A 26,023-nucleotide genomic window follows, 5' to 3' on the forward strand; every position below is an offset into this window, starting at 1 on the left:
GAGCATAAAAATCATGCAACCTTTGAGTAATTTATAATGATAATCGATGATGCGATTCCTCAGCACTATTTTATAAATTAGAAAAGGCTTATTCACAGAATGATATTAAGAAAGACACATACCAGTGTTTTATGAAAGTATCAATGCTGTGAAATCCAAATATTGTGCAATCTACAATTTTTGGGCTTATTTAGGTGGTGCGACCCCTGGATTGACAGTCAAGTGTGTTACCACTAGACCACGGATCTGCCACAATGCTTATTTATGCCCTTTATTAAGACCACTCATGACCAATGGTGTGTGTTCTATTTATAGCGTGAGTGTGGACCAATTATGCATGTTTTATTTATAGAGTGTACGAGACCTAGAGCCAGGGATGCTGGCCATCCACTGTCAGGAGGTCGGCGGCAAAAACTACGAGGCTTCCATGCAGCATGTCAACCAATTTGTCAAGTATGTATCCGGTTTAACGGGGAAACTTTGTTGGTAATTGAAATGAGTATATCAATTTAGGATTTCCTTGGCCTCAGATCCTGTGCCATACATGTGAAGCAGGATATTGACCTAGTGCTTTTAACAGTAAAGACTGTGTATACTCTGTTATTACTAAATATAGTAGATAAATAAGTCTCAAGGTTATTTGCACTTAAGATGAAGTAAATTACATCTAAATGGGTATGAGATTATTATGAACTTTTAACTAAAAGAGTGTACCCTTTCATGTTTTCAAAGCAGCACTTATAGTCATTCACATACAATTGCTGGTCTTTTAATTATCGTTTCACAAATGCATGTATATTGAACAAAGAATGTACTTTAAAAATGATTTTAAACATTAAAATATGCTGCAATAATATAAAATTGTTTCTCTAGTTGGTATCTACTTGAAAGTCATTTAATGGTGTCTGGTAACAAATACGGGAATTTTGGACTTGCACTATTTTGGAGAAAACTTCCTGAAGTGATGGCTTGTTCGTTCCTCACCCGGGGCATAACTTTTACCGTCTCCGTGGCCTTGTGGTTAAGCGTCCGCCTACGGAGCGGGAGGTCGTGGGTTCGATCCCGGGCCGCGTCATACCGAAAGACGTTAAAAGCTGGTACAGGTAGCTCCCTTGCCTGGCGCTCGGCATTTAAAGGGTAGTGCTTGGGAAAGTGGTGTACTCAGTACTGGTCCTACCCAGGAAAGTTGTATCCCGTGTATCGGTGCTTTACACCGAGCACGTTAAAGAACCAAGAGGTCTCTTCGCAAAGAGCTAGGGTATCGCACCCGGATTTCTTGTATCTCACTCTGTTTCTTCAAGTCTTCCAATGTCTGGATTTGACTGCGAATTGCTGTCATTTCTATCTCATGTCACTTATGGCATTCAAACACAATTTAAGTCGTGATGGCGTCACGGCGGGGTCAAGCCATAATGCAGCCAATGGGCGCGGGCAGACCTTGATAAACTCAAATAAACAAAACAAAAGTGATGGCTTGGAAGTTCAGAATATCAAAGCAATTGGTATCAATGTTACTTAATGACCACATTTTCAATAACTCTTGGAAGTAAATCTTATTATTTAAATTTTATTTATTTTGTGAGGCTACAAATTATTTAATATTTAAAGTGTCTTGTTGAACAATAGTTTCTTAGAGTTTGAGGGACATAAACTTCCATATTTCAGAGAAAAACTTTCAATATTGATGCCAAAGAGGTCCATACTTTAAAGTTTTAAATTCTTAATGGTAGCCTTGTGGATGCTTGATGACCCCATATTAAGTTTGTATCATTTTAAAGGGTTGAGCATCGGACAAAGAAAATGTTATAATTTGAAGTAAATTTAATTTTGAGTTTTTTTTTTTACAGAAATCTCTTGACTCAGGCAATGAAATTAAAATGAAATTTATAAAAATAAAAATAAAAGCTGACTTATTTATAGTATTATTGGATTATATTCTTAAGCAAAAATAATTACAAAAATGCAAAAGTAATTCAGGTATTACTGGATAGATCCCATAGCCCTGTTCGTTTGTTATTTGAGATGCAATCAGAATTCGGAGAAATTAATTTGCTCTAGGTTATGTTTAAACCATAGGTAAATGATCTTTACCAGCATAGTTTATTTAAAAGCAGACTATACAGGAGATTTTAATTAGAAATCATTTTTGCTTCCCTATGCCAGTGCATGCCACATTTATATAAAGGTCTTAAAATAGCTTGATTGATGTATTGAGAACGTTTGAAAACTGCAATATTTTTGTAATTCAGAACCTTTTTCTTTGGAGAATCGGATGTTTATAAAGGAACACTGAGCATTTTTCCTGATTTTTTGAGACCGAAAAAGTTTCTTGCTTAACTGATGTGCATTTCCGAGTTTTACCAAGCCTGAAAATCTATCAGGAAGATGACTCAGAATAATGTTTTGATGGATAATGATGCTAAATTAACTATAGAATGATTTAGAAAACCAGAGACTCAGAGAACAAAATGTTCATCAAGAAAATTATTAATACAAAATCAAATGAAAACCTCAAAATGGCGTCGTCAATTAGGAACTATTTGGCATTCACTTCAAATTACTGCGTGTCATGACGTTGGCGTCAATAAACATCTTTGCATGCATTTGTTAGTGGAATATTTAAAGGAACACAATCAAAATTACACTTAAATCTATATTTTCGGTATGTACGGAAAAAGTATTGTATTGTTCAAGTGTATGCGAGGGGGATGAAAATATCTGATCCTTGGACCCGCTGTAGTTGGGGATCTCAGTAAGCCTCATTACCGGCTACAGCACATGCCCTCAGGTCAGATTTTTCCGCCCGCCCCTTGTACATGAGAAAGATACTTATGTTGTGTCAAAATTGAAATCATTATTATATAAAGGACAATTGTTTGTTACAGTGTAATATTGCAATATATTTTACATAGTAAGCACCAAAAGCTGTATTTCACGAGAGGCAGAAGCTGGAGTTAAAGTATTTACTTTTTGTGTTTACGTGATGAAATAACAATAGGGGTTTTGCGTTGAAACAAACATTCCTTGAATTATATGCATCAAAAGGATATAAAATCACATTCAGTTGTAGTTTTTAGAAAAGCAACAAAATGGCATGCCAAAGAAACGTAATTTCCGAAATGATGTCGTAAAAATTGTTTCCAAGCCCTGTGTGTGCTAATGTTTGATTTGGAAGTGAAATAGGGTAAAAATTTTAAAACAGTGAAAAACAGCAAATTGTTATTTCACTGTTGTTGAAAGCAGTAAAATCCTTGGCACTCTTGTTAAGGCAAAAGAAATACATTGTGAAGTTTAAGGGTTACATTCTGTCCAAAAAACAAACTAGGTAGGTAGGCTTATGTTGTTTTTTTTAGGCTTAATGTTAGAACATTATTGTCACCATAATAATGGTATAAAATTAATCTTCAGTGTAAAGCTTTAACCCTTTAGCGCATGTATACGAGATAGGCCGACATAGCTCATTAGCAGATGTATACGCATCTGGCCGACTATATCCAGTAATGGATGTAAACGCATGGCCCGCATATTTCAATAGGGTCATTTCAATATTTCAATTTTGCATCTTTCTTTTTGTAAACAATATCCCGGATGTTTATAAAATTAAAGTTTAACCTTTTGTGTATTGATTTTCCCTTGAAAATATCGTCTGCTAAATTGAGAAGGTGTTTATACTCCTAATCGCAGGTGTGATATCCCATTGTGACCTAATAAGACCATGAGCTGAGTACTGTATGGAATTTCCCCCAAATTCATTGATGCGTAAATCATTAAATATATTACGTCAGTTCAGTTTACCATTAAAATCAATGGAGATTATATTTACTTAAAGGTAATATTTTGTTTACAAACAAAAGAAACAATTAGTAAATGAGAAAATGATGGGTAAATTTTCTGTGAAGCTGATATAATGTTCATCATAGTTTCGGCTGTAAAATAGGTCATGTGCAAGCGTTTTGTTTGATCTAGATCTTTTTATTCATACCGGAAAATCATTTTTCGGCTTTCTTTTTTGTAAACAATTTTATGAGGGGGTTATAAAGTTAAACAGACACCTTGGACTGGATCCCTCAGCCTGATGACACCGGATATTCCTGACATATTTCTGTGTATTATACACAAGAACATAAATTGTCGGCTTTTTAATCCAGATGGGTCTTTTTTATGATTGGGGTAATAAAATTTAGATCGATCCCAGCATTTTATTACCCTTTGATTTAATGCAATTATGACATTTCAAAGAAATGTTACAATTCCATCTTGGAAATACATTCACAGCTGAAATAAAATAATTTAATATTTCATCATTGACACCATTTATTAGATAATTTAATTATCTATAAAAAATGTATTCACATAAAAAAGATTTGGACACAATTATTTGGAGTAACATTGATTTTAAGGTCATTATAACTGCTTTATTCATTTTCTCATTTTCAAATATCCTGAAAAGTACCTATACAGATAAGGACTGCTTATCAGTAAGTTGGCTATTGACTGGGAGGTGTAATCTGGCCACTTGTCTATGTGCTAAAGGGTTAAAACTACAAGTTAAAAGGCACGCAATTTTTTAAAAATTAATTAACAAAGGACTATAAAAATGGTAGGGCTGTCGCCTATTTTGTTGGTAGGGTTGGGTAACCTGAACCAGAAGTATTGTTTTTAGCCCTTAGAAGGTGGTCCACAGCAAACAATATTTTAAGGATGGCCTGAAATTGTATATGTAATAATATTATAGTTAACATCTCTGCAGTAATTATTGCAAGTATAAGTGTCTGGGGAAGTTTGAAATCATGCTCTAGGAAAGTGAGCTGTTTTCATGTAAAATCAGATTTTTTTTCTTTCAAGCTTCGTCAGAAATGGTTTGAAGTGGCCCAACCCACAATATGAGTCATGGACTGTGGAGGGGATGACTTTAAGGCAAACATCCCTGTTGTTATAAGGAATTAGGACAGCTGTATTTCCCCATTGACTGAAAAAAATAATTTAAACCCTCATAGTTGATTTATCAAGATACAGTCGGCTCACATTCGCTTCGCTAAACATTCCCCGTTTGGCTCGAATTCTCCGAGGTTTGAGGTATTTTCACCGGTCCCTGAGAGTTTGTGCCAATGGGGTTCAACTGTATTTTAATTTATCAAACAATGGTCACAGGCTATTGCGAATTACTTTCAAAAAAGTTATTCTACAGCCAGGGGCCATTTGTATAATACGGGAAAAGTTATATGCACTCATGCTATCTTTTGGTTAGTTTGCACATGTAAGCACTTTAATTGGTCAACAGACCTACTTTGTGACCTGAGGTGACCCATATTCATAAATGTTCAAGCCAGCATGTAGAAAAGTACTCTGGCAAAGTTGCATAGCAATTGGACAATGACTATTGACTTTATGACATGGAATAAAAACATCCTAAGATTTGACCTAGTGACCTAGTTTTTGACCTGAGGTGACCCATATTCACAAATGGTCCAAGACAACATGTAGACAAGTATTCTGACAAAGTTATGTAACAATTGGATAAAAAGTTTTTACTTTATAACATGGAATAAATACTTTTACACAGAATTGTTAACATTGATGCCCGCATTATATAACCCATAATTTTTTGTTGAAAAATCCTGCTATTAAGAGAAGTACCAGAGCTTTGCAGAAAAACTTTTGCTTGCTATATCAGTTAGAAAGAATAAAACATGAGGTGGGCATTTTTAAGTGTGTTAATTTTAGGCCACTCAGGAAACCAACAATTGTTAAAGGGTGGTCTGAAGAAATTCTGATTTTATTATAGTTTGCAAAACATTAACAACATAAAGGTGTCTGAGAAAGTATAAAATGAGGTGATTTGGAAGACTTTAGAAGCTTAAATTTAATTTGTAAAAGCAGAAAAATCTTTTTGGCAAATTTTCATTACACCCTAGCTCTTGTATATAGGAGATAGAGAATCCAGCCATAGTTTTTACGAATATAATGGAGCAGGTTTGCTCACTTTCGAGAACAAAATAAGTGCATTGTAAAAGAAATCCATTATTTTCCCCGTGATGTTTGCGGAATGCTCGTCGGTTCAGCTTTTACATTTTTTGCTGCAGAGAATTCCATCATTAGGTTTGATTTTCTTAATATTGATGTTGGCAAATCAAATGATTACAATTTATGAACGTTATTCAAGAAATCTTTTCACCCTACAAGAACTTATGACACAATTCACAGCAACAAAAATATTGCCCTGATCTGATGGACTGTGGCCAAGTATTACAGCTGATTCTCCATCTGCAAGTTAGAGTGTTAAATTCTATCCTTCTGTAATGAATCAATAATTGCAACACCAAATGTCAATTACAATGTTGTAAACATGAAAGTTCAAGGCGTGCAAACTTTTCCTAACATAACAGAATTTAGTAATCCGATAGGTACCTGACACATTTTCAATGAAACGCCCCAATACTTAAGTGTGCTTAAAGATCTTCCATAAGTTTGGTTTCAGAATCTCATCAATATCATGGGGTGGATTTTTTTTAAGAATACATTTATGAAAGAACCATTTTCAAGCAAACCTTTCACCAAGATATACTTGAGTAAAAATAAAACAAAATTTTCCTGTACATTGTTGCATGGTTTATACACCCACTTTAAGATTTTGATTTGTTTTTGAAAGGATTTCCATTTCAAGAGGGGGGGGGTATGAGTATGGCCAGTTACACACCTGGTATTGAGGCTGCAATGGAGTATACCCTCAACAAACATAAGTGGCACAATTTTAAATTGAAAAACTTCCATCTTTTACTATCCTGATACACATTATATAAGGCCTTAAAATGCGAAGGAAGGCCCTGACCCTTATTACTGTTTTTATAGTCAATTTGTAAGAACAAAAAAAATGTATGATTGTTTGAATAATAACAGCATTTAAAACAATCTGCCTATCGTATACCTGTTTTTGGACAAGATGTAACCCAAATGTAACCACACAATTTTTTATTTGGCCTTTTCCACACGTGTTCTGTCTATTAAAAATATTTTTTGCAAATTTTTACCAGTCAAACTCAAACTTGGCATGCCTTTGCTGGTCGGTAAGACGGATTTTTCAAAGAAATGTCAAGGTAATTTGAAATTTACAGGGGTGGATCCTGGATTTGGCGTAACTTAAGAGGGTGAAACCTTTTGACTTGGCCCCTCTCCTTCCTAACCAAGATTTCATTGGTTTAAAGTGTTGGCACTGGGGTTTAGAGGTATACATCTCCAAGAAATTTAAACAATATGTAGTCTGAAATGGTTCATGTTTGGGGAATTTCAATCTTTTTCTCCTATATTGAAATTTAATAAAAAGTAAATTTGGACAATTTTGGGAGCCTGCACCTGGAACACCCGCCCCCTGGATTGCAAGTGATTTTTAAATATTAAATGACATTCACACAACACTTGGTACACCAGTCCATAAGAACAATACGCTGAATGCATGTTTAGATACTCCTCATCACTCTTGCCAAAACAATTTAGGAGTTATCTACGACCCTAATGATTTGATTGAGGAAAGCATACATTGTTTTGGCATCAGTGCGGGCTGCTATCTTGTTTAAGAGTCAGTGCCTGGTATTGAAGTGTTACAATGGTAATTGAAGTGACAGACAATACTTCAAACAGATAAAACAGTGTCAGGTTGTGTGTTTTTCATCTTTTTGTGAAGGGGGCAAGCAACTTTAGAATTGTAAGAATAGTGACAAATTGCCAAAAAAATTGAATTTTCCCTGCACCTTGGTAAAGGTGGGAGAGGCCAGGCCCCCTTTAAGGTCTTTGAATTGAAGGATATTGAAAGCCTAAGACTTCATTTAAATGTTAAATTCTGTTCTAGTTGTTAACAGTTAAAAAAAGTCCATAGAAATTTGGATTTTGTGGTCATTTTTATTATTATTATTTTTTTATTGTGAATCGGGGTGACTTTTGGCCCCATTTTCAGTTGAAAAGAAAACTCACTGTAATAATTGGGGATAAAAGCGTCCAACAAAAAGAAACATTGTGAAAGTTCTACAGAGTAACATTAGGGATTGTTAACCCTTGTTTAAGAGCAATGTATTATAGCAGCAGTGAGTCAAAACCCGCATTTCAATTTTTAATCTCTTGAATTCTCTGACTTTAAAGATTCCTGTGACCATGACAAGTATTATTATTATAAGTTGATGGAGTTGTAAACATGTGTTACAGGACAATAATGGGCAGCAATGAGTTACAGAAGTATGATGGAGCCTGCAAATCGTTTTAACAGTTACTGTTGAATACCCTGATTTTAAAGGTTCAGAAAACATTCAGTAGAACTGTATCATCGTTACAAATTGATGGGATTGTATACCCCTATTACAGGGTGATGTTGGGCAGCGATGACTTTTAGAAGTATTATGGAGCCCGCATCTCTTGTTAAACAGTTAAAAACACTGATGTTTAATGTTCCTGAGACATAGTATTGTATAATTATTATAATTTGATGTATAACAGGGCCATGTTGGGCAGCGATGAACTACAGAAGTATGATCGAGCACGCATCTTCCTCGATGAGGACTATACAGCTGCTGATAAATTCACAGTACGTTTTTTTGCTTAAATTCAATGTTTCGTTGGCACGATTGTTAAAAAAACTGATATCGTACAGTATCTTGAAAGACAAGATTTGGTTTTCTGGGTAGAAACCTGAACATTATGAATTATGAAAGGTCAGGAGAATGGGGACCCTCGGGTGAAGTTCAAACCCTAGACCTCATTGACGAGAGACACACACCGATACTATTATTAGGGTTTCAGTCATGTTTAAAAAAAAAAAGGGCCGGGTGCTACAGAAGAGGGAGACCGGGTGCTTAGAGTGAAAAGGACAGTTTGCATTAGATTGTGTAGAACTTGAACAATGAGAGTTTGAGAGAAAATGTTCGAAATTGTGTTCATTTGAACTAATATTAGGTTTTAATTGCCATCTATGTAAAGCTTGTATGAATTTATAATCATAATATAAGTTTGAATGAAAACAGATGAAATATTTGATTATCTTAAGCATTTAATTCTATGAAGGTAGTAGGGTGCCCATGCTGGTCTCCATAGGTCAGAAGAGTGCTACAAGAAAGGGACAGGATGCAACACCCTTCCATATTTTTAGCTAAAACCCTACTTTAAGAAACAGGGATGTCATTTGTCCGGAAATCATCGCAGATTTCCACAGATCTAATGGCTTCAAGGACAAAAATAAAAAAATAAAAATGGGGTTTCTTTTGGTTGTTAGTTTATTTGTAGTTGTTTTGTTGTTAAAGTTGGCACTTCAGTCTGCTTCCTATTAAAAGTCAGTAGAGCCCTTAAAAGGGGCTAATAAAAAGCAACTTTTGCTTCTGCGCCAGGTCGCTTCAACCCCCTAAAACACCCCTAAAACCCATCACTAAAATGGTTTCAGTCTTTAAGCTGCCCGGTCAATGACATCCCAGGAGACTTTGTACTATGAACGTTTTATACAGGCTCTTGCATTTAAAGGGGTTAAAAACAAAAAGGTTCTAAGTGACATTTGATTACTAAATGAACAGTTTGAATTTTGTGCTGTTTTAAGGGCCATTTAGTTTGTAGTAACTTTAATTTAACTCGCAAGATTGATTGTTAGCAAACTGAAGACAGCTGTTAGCAAACATCACACTCAAGTCTACTTCTTCTGATACTTAAGAACACTCTCACTTAATGTGAAATATTCTCTCGTACTGTCATTAGTTTTAATAAAGTGTACACTTAGATTGAGTTTGTTTTTGGAGAACTTGTTTATAAAGTGCATGTTTGTATAATGTGTATGCTGTTTTTTTCAGGCATTGGGTAACCTGTACTTCATACACGAGTGTGTGGAAGAGGTGTCAATATATGACTTCATAGGTAAGCACCAATACACCTTTGGACATAATAGTGTGGACAAACTGATTAAGCACATGTTCGGTCATAAACTGGACAAACTGATTAAGCACATGTTCGGGCATAAACTGGAAAAACTGATTAAGCACACCTTTGGGCATGAACAGGACAAACTGATTAAGCCCAACTTTGGGCATAAACTAGACAAAGTGATTAAAGACACCTTTGGGCATAAACTGGACAAACTGATTAAGCAAATGTTGGGGCATAAACTGTACAAACTGATTAAGCACACCTTTGGGCATAAACTGGACAAACTGATTAAGCACCTGTTTGGGCATAAACTGTACAAACTGATTAAGCACACCTTTGGGCATATACTGGACACACTAATTAGGCACACCTGCGGGTATACACCTTTGGGCATAAACTGGACAAACTGATTAAGCACATATTCGGGCATAAACTGTACAAACTGATTAGCACACCTGCGGGCATAACTGGACAAACTGAATAAGCACATGTTCCGGCATAAACTGTACAAACTGATTAAGCACACCTTTGGGCATAAACTGGACAAACTGATTAAGCACATGTTTGGGCATAAACTGAACAAACTGATTAAGCACACCTTTGGGCATAAACTGGACAAACTGATTAAGCACATGTTCAGGCATAAACTGTACAAACTGATTAAGCACACCTTTGGGCATTAACTGGACAAACTGTTTAACACATGTTTGGGCATAAACTGTACAAACTAATTAAGCACACCTGTGGGCATAACTGGACAAACTGATAAAGCACACCTTCGGGTATAAACTGGACAAATTGATTAAGCACACCTTTGGGCATAAACTAGACACACTAATAGAGAACGTTAGTACAGCGGAAGTGGCACCTGTTGTATGTATGGTAATGGCCAGACTGGGAGGAGTAAAGAAAGAGTTGTTATCCATGATACAGTGAAAATCCCAGTAGCCATATGTTAAACATTGACCCTGGTCAGAGGTCCAATATTTTGCCAAAAACAAGGTTGTGACATTTTATAAAATGGCTTCGTCCACAAATTTATGGCCATATGGGTAGTTTCTATAGTGAATGGGGTGTTTAAATGGCATTAATGCATGGGTATATTATAATCATAGCTCCCTTTTCCTGTCCTGTGTACCTTTGTCTGTATTAAGTATTAATAGCATTCCAAAATAAGGGTGTCATTTCATTTTGCAATTTCATATATTTTCAATAATTGGTTGTATCTTTTATTCATACTGTTAATTGCTCATTTAAATTCTGCCATAGTTTAGCTTACCATTCAAGACAGGTAATTGTTTGTGTAACATTATGACATAGTTTTGCATCATGTGGCTTCATATCCTGGTGTTCCTTGAATGTTGAAGTGCTCATGATAATGTTAAACAAACACATGGACTATTTGTTTGTGAATTTATCATGTTCTGATGTCCAAAATGTTTACAAAGTATGATATAAGCTGTTCTAACCTTGAAAATGATTCTTATTTAAACACAATGACCTTACTTAAGTTTAATGTAAACATTGACAACAGATAAAAACGACATTTTCGGCAGTAAACACTCTAAATTACCTACACTCCATACAATGCACAACGTTTTATTATTATACTGATGGGCTGATAAGTTTATTCTTTAGCTGAAATAGTATTGAAAGCGCTATTTACTGTCAGGGAAGTATCACTTCAAAGATATTACCCGACCCTTTTTATTTATCCTATATGAAAGCAAATATCTTTAATAATACAAAAATGCAGTTGCAAAAGTTATTTGTGGAAGTATATTTAGTTTAAGGTATGAATTGTGTAATAGATGTCATTATTGGGGATATGAATGCAGTTGGGCTGGTTAAAGTGTGTAGAGTCAAAAGGTCTCCACACTTACTTTTCATACTTTTCGTAAAACATTCCCATATGCAGAAAGGCTCATCATTGAAGGGATTGAAGTTGAGGTGTAAATATAGAAGTGTAAATATGTCTTTCAAAAGAAAGTTTTAGGTATTGGTCTTAACATTGGTGTCTTTGTTTTTGGCATACAAAATTTGAAACTTGACCGTTTCTTTAAAAACCAGTTCAAGATATTCATATGAGACTTAGTACACATGTTATATGTTACAATGCAAACAGTAGCAAGGGCCACAAGGCCTAAAAAATGGTTTGGTTACGGTAACATCCTTTTCAAAATCTGGTAGGGTAGGTAGGCTTTTCATTTTATTTTTTTTATTATGTCTCCCCCTCTCTGGGGGAGACATATTGTTTTTGCCCTGTCCGTCAGTCCGGTAGTCCGTCAGTCCGTACGTCACACTTCGTTTCCGATCGATAACTGGAAAACCGCATGACCTAGGATCACCAAACTTGGTAGGGAGGTTGGTCGTGAGGTGTAGAGGATCCCTATTGTTTTTGGGGTCACTATGTCAAAGGTCAAGGTCGCGGCGACCCCCAATATAAAAAACATTTCTGCTCAAAATCTTGAGAACGGTTTGACCTAGGTTCACCAAACTTGGTAGGGAGGTTGGTCATGAGGTGTAGAAGATCCCTATTGTTTTTGGGGTCACTAGGTCAAAGGTCAAGGTCGCGGCGACCCCCAATGTAAAAAACATTTCCGCTCAATATCTTGAGAACGGTTTGACCTAGGTTCACCAAACTTGGTAGGGAGGTTGGTCATGAGGTGTAGAAGATCCCTATTGTTTTTGGGGTCACTAGGTCAAAGGTCAAGGTCGCGGCGACCCCCAATGTAATAAACATTTCCGCTCAATATCTTGAGAATGGTTTGACCTAGGTTCACCAAACTTGGTAGGGAGGTTGATCATGAGGTTTAGAAAACTCCTATATTTTGGGGGGTCACAAGGTCAAAGGTCAACGTCGCTGTGACCTCTAATGTAAAAAAATATTTCCGTGCAATATCAGGAGAATGCTTTGTTCGTTTCCGATCGATAACTGGAAAACCGCATGACCTAGGATCACCAAACTTGGTAGGGAGGTTGGTCGTGAGGTGTAGAGGATCCCTATTGTTTTTGGGGTCACTAGGTCAAAGGTCAAGGTCGCGGCGACCCCCAATATAAAAACATTTCTGCTCAAAATCTTGAGAACGGTTTGACCTAGGTTCACCAAACTTGGTAGGGAGGTTGGTCGTGAGGTGTAGAGGATCCCTATTGTTTTTGGGGTCACTAGGTCAAAGGTCAAGGTCGCGGCGACCCCCAATATAAAAAACATTTCTGCTCAAAATCTTGAGAACGGTTTGACCTAGGTTCACCAAACTTGGTAGGGAGGTTGGTCATGAGGTGTAGAAGATCCCTATTGTTTTTGGGGTCACTAGGTCAAAGGTCAAGGTCGCGGCGACCCCCAATGTAAAAAACATTTCCGCTCAATATCTTGAGAATGGTTTGACCTAGGTTCACCAAACTTGGTAGGGAGGAAGTACAAATTTCATGTCCATCATTGATTATTTCTCACCTACGACCACACAATGGGGGAGACATGCGCTTTTTCAAAAAAGCAATCTCTAGTTTTTTATTAGGCTTTATGTAAAAATGTTATTGTCACTATTGGGGAATGGTGTTAAAGAAATCTTCTGTATAAAGCTTAAATGTTTTAAAGTACATATTAAACATACACTTAATTTTTTTTAACATACATATATATTTTTTTCATATTTTTTAGCGACTGACTATAAAAACAGTAGGATCAATGCCAATTTCATGGGTAGGGTCGTGGAACCTGAACCAAATGTATTTTTTTAGACCTTACTCTGTGGTTTCATAATTGTCAAGTAATGCCCCTAGATTGGTGGAAAAGAAACAACAACAGACGAGCGATGGCACCCGCTTGTGGTACTCTTGTTTACTAATTTACTGTCTGTTTCAGAGTGCAAATTTCTCCCAGTGGAAGGAAGGGAGGTAGGTCTTTAGTTTAACAAATTTCTTATAGCTTGATTGTGATGTAAGCTAATGGCTTTAATAATCAGGCTTGAGTCTGTTTCCTGAGTAGAAACCACTACTGGTGTCCAATATAAGAGCACTTGAGGAGGTACCCCTGATGGGGATAGAACCCAAAACTTTTTGTTTCAGATGTGGATGCCTATACCACTAGACCTATAGGTCTATCGGTATCTGTAACAAATAATTGGTTCAATTATTTACATGTCTTGTGTTGAAAATATAAGTGAATAAGATAATTTGTAACATTTGAGAAATCAAATTTCTGATTCTCAAACTCAGATTGAATATGTTGTCTATTTTTTAAGCTTAAATTGTTACTTTGATCTTTGAAAATCAAACACAAACAGTTTTTTAAATTATGTGTGATGTCAACGAAGGTATTTCTTTTTCTTTGAAAACTGTAATTTTAAGCTAAATATTTATGTCTTTGATGTTACAGGTTTTATCAGGGAATATAGAAAACATTCAAATCAAAGAAAAATCCAAATATCCCCAGAATTTCTTCCCCGATTTCAAATGGTCTCGAAAAGGTTTTTTACGGACGAGATGGAATATAAATAACAGGTAAAGTGTGTTAGTGAGTTCATACAGTTTGTACGTAAATTGTTTATAGAACGTATGATGGGGTATACATTTATGACATTTTTAGCAGGACTGTTATGATCTTGTCTGGTTTTGAAGAAAAAGGCTGAGGTAAGGCTTAAAAAAAAATATGTCCGTTTCAGATAACCCGACCCTACCTATATAAAAATGCGCCGACCCTAACTATTTTTTTCCGTTTCTGAGCAAAAAAATATTCGTTAGCGAATAGAGAGTTACGAAGGGCGGATACATGCAGATTTTAATCAGAATTATTGTTTATATGATAAAACAAAGTCAGGCAATGACAGTAATGTAGGAAAGACTGCCATGTGCAAGAAAACACTCTGAACGTACGACAGATTTTGAAAAAAAAATAAAAAAAATAAAAAAAAATCCCTACCTACCCACCTAGAAATTTTAGGAAGGTTACCCTAAACAATTTTATTTTTTTTTGGCCTAACTAACTTTGTGTCATTGGCAGTGGTGTTGTGAAACAAATTTAACCTTGGCCATGACTCAAAAAACAGTTAAAGATTTACAATGGAAAATTGGTACACCTGCTACAGAAGAAAATACAAGCATGTTTTGGAAGGCCCTTAACTCTGCTAGCTGTTAATGATTTTCCAGTTTTTCCCTTGTTCAAAAGTAAAAAAAAAAAAAGCAGGTGAGCATTGACCTTTGTCAGCGGTGCTCTTGTTTAAGGTAATGTGATAGCCTTGGTGTCATTTTCAGCAGCCTGTAAAACTTGTACCTATGCCTTTTAAAAAAAAATCAAACTTGGTATACATGTAACCTGTGATGATAATTGTGCTCGTGTGTAACAAGGTGTATTTCTTAAATAAATAAATATTCAAGATGATCCCCTTTTCAACTTTTTTTCAAGATAAGAACAGCTGAGCTTTGCTATTCGCTTGTGATGCTATTGTTTTAATGTCTGTGATGTTTTCTTCCTGAAATGATTGGGGGGGGGGGGGGGGAGAACAAAGCAAAAAAATGATTACCTGGGTATTGCAGATCGCTTCATTGCAGTTAGTTTAATGGTATTTATAGTTTGTGCAACTAATCTTAGTACCAGTGCTTGAGAAATGTTAACATTAAGGTGACTTATAAGCCCGATTGGATGGGTGTTATCATCATTTATATTTGTATTGTGAATATCTTTCGTGTTATGCACATGTCACTATAATAAACAACTTACTTACTTTCATTGGTCATTCATTGTTTTAGTGACAGTCTTATTCAAAATTAATACATACACATGTATAACAAACGTAAATTTTGAGTGATAAACCTTTTTACAACTGTACTTAGTAAATAATGCATTTATAGAAAACATTAATTACTGATAACTTAAAATCGCGTATGTTATAGCTGAACATGCAAAAATATTAAATGATTGGTGAGTGCTAAAAGATTTACTGTGATATTTTATTGTCTCATAAGGTAGAAATACCATGTTTTCTGCACCTTAATTTCAAATTAAACTCGGTATCCTTCATAAGAGCCATTGTTTTCGACATTTATACATACTGTTTGGTATATATATTTAAACATTTGTATTAATTTTGGTAAATTTTATTTGGAAGTGACAGTGCATCTTAAAGTTATTGTGGAATCTTCACTATTCTATCAAATTTGTTATTTTACCAGCTAATTACTGTCAGCATAAAATGCATGTCTTAATGCTGTCAAAAACTTAACAATGAAATTAATGATGCGTTTTACTTTCTGTTTATTAAGATAAATTGTTTTTGTTTTCTCAAATTTAAGTACAGTTATGTAAAAAGCATATATTTATGTTGGTTTATAAAGATCAGCTTAGAAAAGTGAAAAACATCTAGTGAACAATGAAGTATACTGCTGGCAATATCATAAAAAATACTGAAGTCGAGTTTCAATCCAAACTCATTTTACTAAATAACATAAAAAGTTATTTAAAATATCATTTGTTTTTACACTTTTCGATATAACATTCTCCCATACATGTATTGATTAAAAAATTTGGGAAACATTACTAGACCAAGAAATGTACTTTGTACTCAAGTCCAATTTATATTATATCATTATTATGGCCTGCGTCAAAGAAGTTGGGGTATATTGCTTTGCACAAGTCTGAGTCTGTCTTCGGTTGGTTGGACAAGATAGAGTATTTTGGGCATAAGGGCCTCAAAATTGGTACAGAGGTCAGTTGGTCAAAGGTCACAGTCATGCATGGTGACCTTGAACGCAAGAGCTTGTTAGTTTGATAACTTGAGTTTGCTTAGGTCTTCCATCCTTAAACTTGGTAGGGAGGTTGGTCATAACCAGCAGATAACCCTTATTGATTTTGATAAAAAAATAGGGCCACAATAACCTTGAATACAAAGACCTTGTCTGATCAATATAAAGAGAAAACTGTGACCTAAGGTCTTCAAACTTGGAAGAGAGGTTGGTCATGACCTTAAATTACTCCACAGACATTTAATGCAAAATGGCTAATTGCCTGCCATTAGGGGGGCAAAGATGTTTTACAAACATTTCTTGTGCTCTTACGCTGTTACATTTGGAAGGCCCAATCAAAGGTATTTGTCATGTGACTGCGATAGCACTGTTTCTCAAGTACATTTTGTACTCTAGAAATAAAAAAAAAACATATTCATTTAGAATATTGAGCAATATAATGCACAAGAGTATGTGATTATAAAAACATTAGTAATTTGGATATATGCCATCCTGTATTGAGGATATTTGAGTTAAAGCTGCATTGTCACCAGTTTCACTATTTTGACAACTTTTATTAAAATTTTGTTTGTCTTGGAATAAGCCAATTTTTGCATAAATGTCGTGAAGCCAGTGATATAAGAAGGCTGACTTAATATTAGGTCGCTGTTTTTCATATAGATGGTTGGAAATTTATGTATTATGTCTAAAACTGATGTATTTATGCATGCACAGTCTTTTTGTTATGCCCCCTTTTGAAAAAAGTGGGGTATATTGTTTTGCACATGTCGGTCGGTCGGTCGGTCGGTCTGTCTGTCTGTCGGTCGGTCGGTCGGTCGGTCGGTCGGTCGGAATACCAAATGGTTTCCGATCAATAACTTGAGAACGCTTTGACCGAGGGACCTCATACTTGGTATGTGTATTGGTCATCACCAGCAGATGAACCCTATTGATTTTGAGGTCAGTGGGTCAAAGGTCAAGGTCAGTGTGACCTTTACATGAAAAACGGTTTCCGATCAATAACTTGAGAACGCTTTGACCCAGGAACCTCATACTTGGTAGGTGTATTGGTCATGACCAGCAGATGAACCCTATTGATTTTGAGGTCAGTGGGTCAAAGGTCAAGGTCACACTGACCTTGACATGAAAAACGGTTTCCGATCAATAACTTGAGAACGCTTTGACCCAGGGACCTCATACTAGGTAGGCTTATTGGTCATGACCAGCAGATGAACCCTATTGATTTTGAGGTCAGTGGGTCAAAGGTCAAGGTCAGTGTGACCTTTACATGAAAAACAGTTTCCGATCAATAACTTGAGAACGCTTTGACCCAGGAACCTCATACTTGGTAGGTGTATTGGTCATGACCAGCAGATGAACCCTATTGATTTTGAGGTCAAAGGTCAAGGTCAGTGTGACCTTAACATGAAAAACGGTTTCCGATCAATAACTTGAGAACGCTTTGACCCAGGGACCTCATACTAGGTAGGCTTATTGGTCATGACCAGCAGATGAACCCTATTGATTTTGAGGTCAGTGGGTCAAAGGTCAAGGTCAGTGTGACTGTAAGCTGAAAAAAGGTTTTCTGATTGTCCATATTTTATTTTCTTATATAGTAGACAGTAGAAATTTATATGTCACTAAATGCATGAGTTGAAGTATCAGTTTTCAGTGAACATCTAGTTTAATTATGCCCCCCTTCGAAGCAGAGGGGTTATATAATTGCTTTGCACATGTCGGTCGGTCTGTTGGAAGACCAAAGCTTGTCCGAGTGATAACTCAACAATTCCCGGACCTATGGTCATCAAACTTGACATGAAGATTAGGTATGACCAGTAGATGACCTGCCTCATATGCATCCAATGACAAATCAGCTGTCATTTCAGTCCATGCATATTTCATTCAATTGTCCAAATATTTCTGGCAACTTGGCGCTCAGGGGGCATAATGTTTGACAAACATCTCTTGTTTGACAAGTTGTGAAATTGGCGCAATAACTGCAATTAAAATAAAAGCATGTATGGAGTTCTTGCATTAATGTGACATTGTATATTTTAATGAGTGAAATATTCTTCTGTTTTCAGTTTGTTTGATCTGATCAACATTCACCTGTTCCACGATGCCTCAAATATCGTAGCCTTGCAAAAGGTAGGGGGTGTATGTTTACAATTGGGCGTAGGCTTTTATTGGAGGGCATTTCACTTGTTGTTTAAAAGGAGTCTCTCAAAGATTTTATTTTGATGACCTTTTTTGTCATGTTTATCAAGCATTAACTAACCCATTTTAGCTCGTCTATTCAAGGAAGAAGGAGAGCTATACTACTCACTCTAGCATCAGCATCAGTGTCAAACTTTAGTTTTTACATGATGTATTTTACAACGATTGTGAAGAAAGTTATGATAACTTATACTAAGTCACTTGTTGGCATGATGTTGCTTGAGAGTGTGGTCTTGTGTTGTGGGGGAAACTGGAGTGGCCTTGAGAAAAACCCACTTGTCAGGCTTGGTGACCACCAACCAAACTCAAATCCACCCAGGCCAGGAATCAAACCCAGAAGGCCTTGGTTTAGAAGCAAGTGTGCTTGCAAAGCAAGTGCGCTAATCACTGCGCTAACCATATAACCAAACATGAAAGCTTCAGACTATGGTCAAGGTTTTGAATGTAAGCACATTTAATTCAATATCTCATGAAATACATCATGTATTGCATTGAAACTTTACACACATATTCATATATATAACTACTTAATTAATCAAGTAAGATAGCCCTATTTTGAATATAATGCAAGCTATGGCTGTTGATTATTTGACTTCTAAATCTTGGTAAAGGTTTTGCATGTTATCTAATTTAACAGTGATCCATGCATGTTTTACAAAAACTTTGCCATCCTTAAAGTTATAAGTGGTGAAATGACAACATGAGATATTAATGTGCTCTCTCTGTGACAGCTCTTGTAAAATACCCATAAATATCTCAAATTTTTGTTTACAAAGTATTTTCGTCACATAAAACATATAGTTAGAATTTTTGATGTCTGACCCATAGCTGTGAGAGAGTTCATTTAAGAGGAGTTTATTTTTTTTTGAATGAATGTGTTACGTGAACTGTAGGATAAGAAGACGCTTAATGGGATATCTGTTGAAATTTGAATCCACTACAATTTTAACAAACACATATTTGTTTGCACATGAAGAGCTTGAAATGAGATGATTTTAGTGCAAACTATTAATGATTTGATCGTTAGCCAGAACCTTCTTTTAACTTTATCCAAGTGTATTAGATCAAGTTATGTGGATTGAGTGTCAGTTAACGGAAACTGTTGCCTGCTACCTTTTACCATCCAGCCACCAATTATGTCCAGATGCCTGTTTCATTAAAGCTGTTGAGGTGAAATTATCTGAGTGTTGAATGTTTTGGGGTTTTTTGCTTGATATTTCAGGATTAATCTGAAGTCAGGATTGAGAGCATTAAAACAATAGATAGTACCCTGGTAACAAACTCAAAAGGGATTTAAAGCTGCACTTTCACAGATTGAACGTTTTGACAACTTTTTATGTCTCCCCCTCTCTGGGGGAGACATATTGTTTTTGCCCTGTCCGTCAGTCCGGTAGTCCGTCAGTCCGTCAGTCCGTCCGTACGTCACACTTCGTTTCCGATCGATAACTGGAAAACCGCATGACCTAGGATCACCAAACTTGGTAGGGAGGTTGGTCATGAGGTGTAGAAGATCCCTATTGTTTTTGGGGTCACTAGGTCAAAGGTCAAGGTCGCGGCGACCCCCAATGTAAAAAACATTTCCGCTCAATATCTTGACAATGGTTTGACCTAGGTTCACCAAACTTGGTAGGGAGGTTGGTCATGAGGTGTAGAAGATCCCTATTGTTTTTGGGGTCACTAGGTCAAAGGTCAAGGTCGCGGCGACCCCCAATGTAAAAAACATTTCCGCTCAATATCTTGAGAATGGTTTGACCTAGGTTCACCAAACTTGGTAGGGAGGTTGGTCGTGAGGTGTAGAGGATCCCTATTGTTTTTGTGGTCACTAGGTCAAAGGTCAAGGTCGCGGTGACCCCCAATGTAAAAAACATTTCCGCTCAATATCTTGAGAATGGTTTGACCTAGGTTCACCAAACTTGGTAGGGAGGTTGGTCGTGAGGTGTAGAGGATCCCTATTGTTTTTGGGGTCACTAGGTCAAAGGTCAAGGTCGCGGCGACCCCCAATGTAAAAAACATTTCCGCTCAATATCTTGAGAATGGTTTGACCTAGGTTCACCAAACTTGGTAGGGAGGTTGGTCGTGAGGTGTAGAGGATCCCTATTGTTTTTGGGGTCACTAGGTCAAAGGTCAAGGTCGCGGCGACCCCCAATATAAAAAACATTTCTGCTCAAAATCTTGAGAACGGTTTGACCTAGGTTCACCAAACTTGGTAGGGAGGTTGGTCATGAGGTGTAGAAGATCCCTATTGTTTTTGGGGTCACTAGGTCAAAGGTCAAGGTCGCGGCGACCCCCAATGTAAAAAACATTTCCGCTCAATATCTTGAGAATGGTTTGACCTAGGTTCACCAAACTTGGTAGGGAGGTTGATCATGAGGTTTAGAAAACTCCTGTATTTTGGGGGGTCAAAGGTCAACGTCGCTGTGACCTCTAATGTAAAAAAATATTTCCGTGCAATATCAGGAGAATGCTTTGATCTAGGTTCACCAAACTTTGAAGTGAGGTTGGTCATGATGTCTAGTTGATTTTGCAATCAGTTGGTCAAAGGTCAAGGTCACTGACCTTGAGGTGAAGAACCGGTTTCTGCTCAATAACTCAAGAACGTTTACACCCAGGAACTTCATACTTGGTATGCCAGTTAGTCATGACTAGTTGATGGCCCCTATTGATTTTGGGATCCATCATTGATTATTTCTCACCTACGACCACACAATGGGGGAGACATGCGCTTTTTCAAAAAAGCAATCTCTAGTTTATTTTTTGTCTTGGAACGAGCACATTTTGCGTTAATATCTGCAAACCTATGATAAAAGACTGATGGCAAAAGATCAGATTGCAGATTTTCATATTTCCGCTCCAAAATTGATGTTTTATGCATTTTTCTCAAACCGTTAGAAACGGTTTAAGCCATAAAACATTAAATTTGGAATGGAAATATGAGAATCTGCGATCTGATCTTTTGTCAGCAGTCTTTTATCACTGGTTTGCAGATATTTATGCAAAAATTTGCAATTTCCAAGACAAAAAATGAAAAAGTTGAAAAAACGGTAAATCTTTGAGAGTGCAGCTTTAAGCCCCAATTACCCTGCTCTGGGCAATGTATCCCTCAAACTCAAAACAGACCCATGGCTATTTTTCAGGATTGTGAATTATCAGCTTTTAGAATCTCACGGTGATATAGGTATAATAAATTGATTGTTCATGGTTTTATATGGCAGATCCCTGATCTAGTGGTAAAACACAGGACTGTCAGGGGTCACAGGTTCGATTCCCTGCTGCACCACTAAAAAATTGAAAAAAACATCTTCCAGTAGGGACGTTAAATTGGGGTCCTGTGTGAAGGTGCTTTACATTGGTGCACGTTAAAGAACCAGGGTTACAGTCTGTCTGTGCACTATGCGCAAAAAAACTAACATGACTAACAATCTTATTGGAGCACTCACTAAATGAGCCTTGCCCGGGTGCCAGTATAAATAAGCTAACACAACCACCCTTCATTGTTTCAGAGTCCCTCAGTGTACTGTGACAACAGATACCGGGCCTTGGCACACACATTACAGAGGTAAGAGGGTTGTCTCACATTGTTGGCATTCCTTATGCACTACAGTACAGTAGAAGGTTTCCTGGCTTACTTGAAACTTAAAATATTATATAGCCAGGCTTGTTACAAGTTCTTTAGCCAATTAGTAATGTAAGAATTCTGGCTTGTTCAATGAAACGCCTTGAAGGTGTGAGTTGTCTGGTGATAAAGGTATCCGCCATTCACCTAAGAGGTTGTAGGTTCATTCTACACCAGAGGAATATCAACATAAACTAATAAGCAATTCATTGTATTGTTATCATTGAAGTTATAACACTCTATGAACAACAAGCCATGATTCTTAAACGGCTATTAATATTAACTCAATCCTGCACTCCAACATTTTGTAGCAGGAGTACAAAAAATGCACTGATCGCCAACTGAGTTGATTTGAAATTTCTTGGGTGATTTCATATTGGTTTTGTCGTCAGTCCTCTGTGCGGTGTGTGAGACTTAGTTTTCATAATGACTCTTCTGTGTATGTGCGTGCGGAAGTGCATCCGTCCGGACTGAACCTTGTCTGGACTGTATATTGAACATGCATTATAAAATTTACAAATAACATGCCATGTCATGCACATGTCCGGTCAGGTCTGTACCTCAAAGGCCAAGGTCATCCTTACAGGTCAGAGGTTGAAATGATTCTTGTCCGGACTGTATCTTGACCATGCATTATGGCATTTCAAAACTATAGGTTCACCATGATGAGATGTCATGGCGTGCTCTAGTCCCAGGTATGTTCTTCAAAGGTCAAGGCCACTCTTAGTTGTAAAAGGTTGAAATATTTCTGCGTCAAAGGCTTGACATGTTGCCTGTTGGCATCTTGATATCCATTTTTTGACAAAGAAATAGCAGACCCAATTTGACATCACTTCACAAAAGCATTATAAACTAATATTGTGCTTGATATATTTTCAGATTTGAAACGGACCAGTTTGAAAAAGTCCCCTATTTTATATTTGGTGATTTCAATTTTCGTCTAGACATTCAGTCAGTGTTAAAGGTAAGTGTGCTTTTGTGACTGTTGGCGGCTTCATGGAAACTGGAATGTTTAAACATAAACATAGTAAATGGATAGAAGATTTATTTATGATTTTACTTCTCTGAGTCTCAGTTTGTCTCAGAGTCTGAGTCTCTGTCTGAGTTTAAGCCTCGGGGGTCATGATTACAGAAAGACTGATGTCCAAGTCTAGACTCAGAAAAGCTCCTATATTAAATGACAAAGAATCATCTTTATTCTATACGTTTTGTTTTACTAAAATAATTGTGAATCATTTGAGTAAGTACTCAAATTGAGCGATTTTCATCATCATAATCAACTAGATAGAATGTTGCAATGAAATGAAGATTTGCAGTTTTGCCACTTGAGTCTGAACTCAGCCTTGAGACTGTTATAAAGGACTTGAGATTGTTATAAAGGACTTGAGACTGTTATAAAGGACTTGAGATTGTTATAAAGGACTTGAGATTGTTCGAAAAAATAAGGCCTAAAAAGCAATATCATAAATAAATAGGCCTAGCGGTTGTGACTTGGAATCTAAACTCAAGGTCTTTATTCTAGTAAACAAATCGCTACATTAATCTGCCACGTTATCATTTTTCTGCTAGTATACTTAGCATTTGATATGAAATATATAGACTATTTTTTCATGGAACATTTCATGTGTTGAATAACGTTAATGTTTATGTTTTAGGACCTAACTGAGAAGACTGAAGTCAACGAAATCCGTGGTAAAAAGAACCAGATCTCCAAGCTCACGTACACTGATGCAAATAGCAAGGTGAACATATCTGTGTATATCTATGTACTGTTAAGTCAATAATTTTTCTTTTGCTTAATTTTGACTATGAGTCAGTTGTTCAGATCTTTGTTTAAGTTAACAATGTTGTTATATCATTGTTGTTTACTTTCAAATGTTGGAAACTGCTCTGGAAATTTGACGAAAACATCTGCAGCATTTCTAACACTATTAGAGACAACTGTTTCCGCTGTTCTTGCTCTTTTTAAACATATGTAAAAATCATCAAAATTTTCATGTTTAAAAGTGTATCACTTTGTTAACCTTAAAAGTTTAATCGTTCTATAAGTGCACCCCCCCCCCCAACCATGTTTTGTACACAATGTCTGTATATTGATCTTAATCTAATTTCCGAATTGTCTTATCAGATATCTGAATATCCTGCTGTGCAGTTTTGGAGGTTTTATTACAGTAATGGACCTTAAATGGTTCTGAGCCAATAAACAAGAAATTGGCCCCTACTGTGACATCAGTGCAATTAGCAGGAGATGCACAGCAGGGGATTGTCATGCCAAACATTCCTTAAACTAGGCCTTTAACAAAATTCTGTACATTTGGCCAATATCTTGCATTTAAAACATTACTATGATACCAAACATTACTGATACTAGCATCATATCAATAACAACCATGCCACAAGGCTATCCAATTTTTAATATGTGGTGTCCTTTTTCAGACTTTTTCCAGCGCTTTAGTAGATCAGGAATGAAAATGTATGGAGAAATTTAATACCAAAAGTCTCAGAAAATTCATTGAAATTCTCATTTATACATTACAGTTACAGGTTTCCCTGAAAAACCAATATTTGAAATTGGAATTGTACACTTTTTGTTGTAACTTGATCTTTTCTTATTGCAGGTTGTGTTAACTGTAGAATCCAAGTATTTTGATCACCATGAAAAACACAACGAGGTGTTTAGAAACAAGGACAGAATGGTAGGTTCACAACATTTTTTTGTTTGTAGAAAGAAATTCATAAAGAAGTTTATATAATCTCCTAGATTATACCATTCTTCAAATGTGAAAACAGCTATAGCCTCACTTAAAGTTCATCCCTTCAGACAAGCCAATCAGAGGCAAGCATTTTAATGCACTTGCAGTCTTTGCCTGAAGTTTTTTCAAAGCACAAGCCTGTTTGGGCTAGTTACTTAGGAAAACCACAAGCCTGAAAGCTTTTTCACTAGCCTGAATATAGATGGTCATATCTACTACTAAGTTTACGCCTATATGTATATATTTGTTCATCTTTTTCTCACGTGTGGTATTATAGCACACTTGATTATGAGGAACCCCATCTATTTTTTTTTTTCGAGGGGCATTGACCCCATTTAGCAATTGTATCAATAAAGTGCCATTGTAAATACCTCAATAGCTTTGATGAATAAAAGGTTTGAAAACGAGTTAAACATTATATGAATCATGTTAGTATTTTCCCCCTTTTTTGCCAAAATGATGCTAATTTCCCTCATCAAGTTCCCCGCCACCAATCCTTTAAAAGTGGAATAAACACTGTGTAGGTTTCTGAGTGTGGTGTGAAATAAAGCTTTCCATTCTTATACAGATTATACATTTAATATTAACCCATAGATATTAGTTATGGTAAAATATCATGTTGTGAGCCTTAATACATTGTATTCTTCTGTTGTTTTCAGTTGAACAAGTACGACAAAGAATTGGAGATGTATAAAGACCGAGTGTTCGAGTTTGACTTCACCTTCCCTCCAAGGTACGATTTTAGTCATAACTTTTATAGATGCAAGTTGAAATTAGAAAAAGTCAAGTGAAATTATTAATGTTTGTTATCCAGAATCAGAGTTGAATCACAGTA

The 26,023-nt window shown here is 36.3% G+C and overlaps 1 protein-coding gene across 2 annotated transcripts in view; it reads left to right on the top strand.

Moving 5' to 3' along the window:
* LOC128211979 (inositol polyphosphate-5-phosphatase A-like) overlaps positions 1-26,023 on the top strand; it is a 48,482-nt gene that overhangs the window by 12,799 nt on the left and 9,660 nt on the right. For both annotated transcript variants that reach the window (XM_052917179.1, XM_052917178.1), the window contains exons 3-13: positions 353-453; positions 8,482-8,569; positions 9,816-9,879; positions 13,751-13,782; positions 14,264-14,388; positions 18,690-18,753; positions 22,323-22,378; positions 23,315-23,399; positions 24,091-24,177; positions 25,054-25,131; positions 25,848-25,921. In XM_052917179.1, coding sequence (XP_052773139.1) covers positions 353-453; positions 8,482-8,569; positions 9,816-9,879; positions 13,751-13,782; positions 14,264-14,388; positions 18,690-18,753; positions 22,323-22,378; positions 23,315-23,399; positions 24,091-24,177; positions 25,054-25,131; positions 25,848-25,921 — 854 coding nt within the window. The remainder of the gene's footprint in view (positions 1-352; positions 454-8,481; positions 8,570-9,815; positions 9,880-13,750; positions 13,783-14,263; positions 14,389-18,689; positions 18,754-22,322; positions 22,379-23,314; positions 23,400-24,090; positions 24,178-25,053; positions 25,132-25,847; positions 25,922-26,023) is intronic.

The sequence above is a fragment of the Mya arenaria genome, chromosome 12 (assembly GCF_026914265.1).
Source record: "Mya arenaria isolate MELC-2E11 chromosome 12, ASM2691426v1".
Taxonomy (NCBI): Eukaryota; Metazoa; Mollusca; class Bivalvia; order Myida; family Myidae; genus Mya; species Mya arenaria.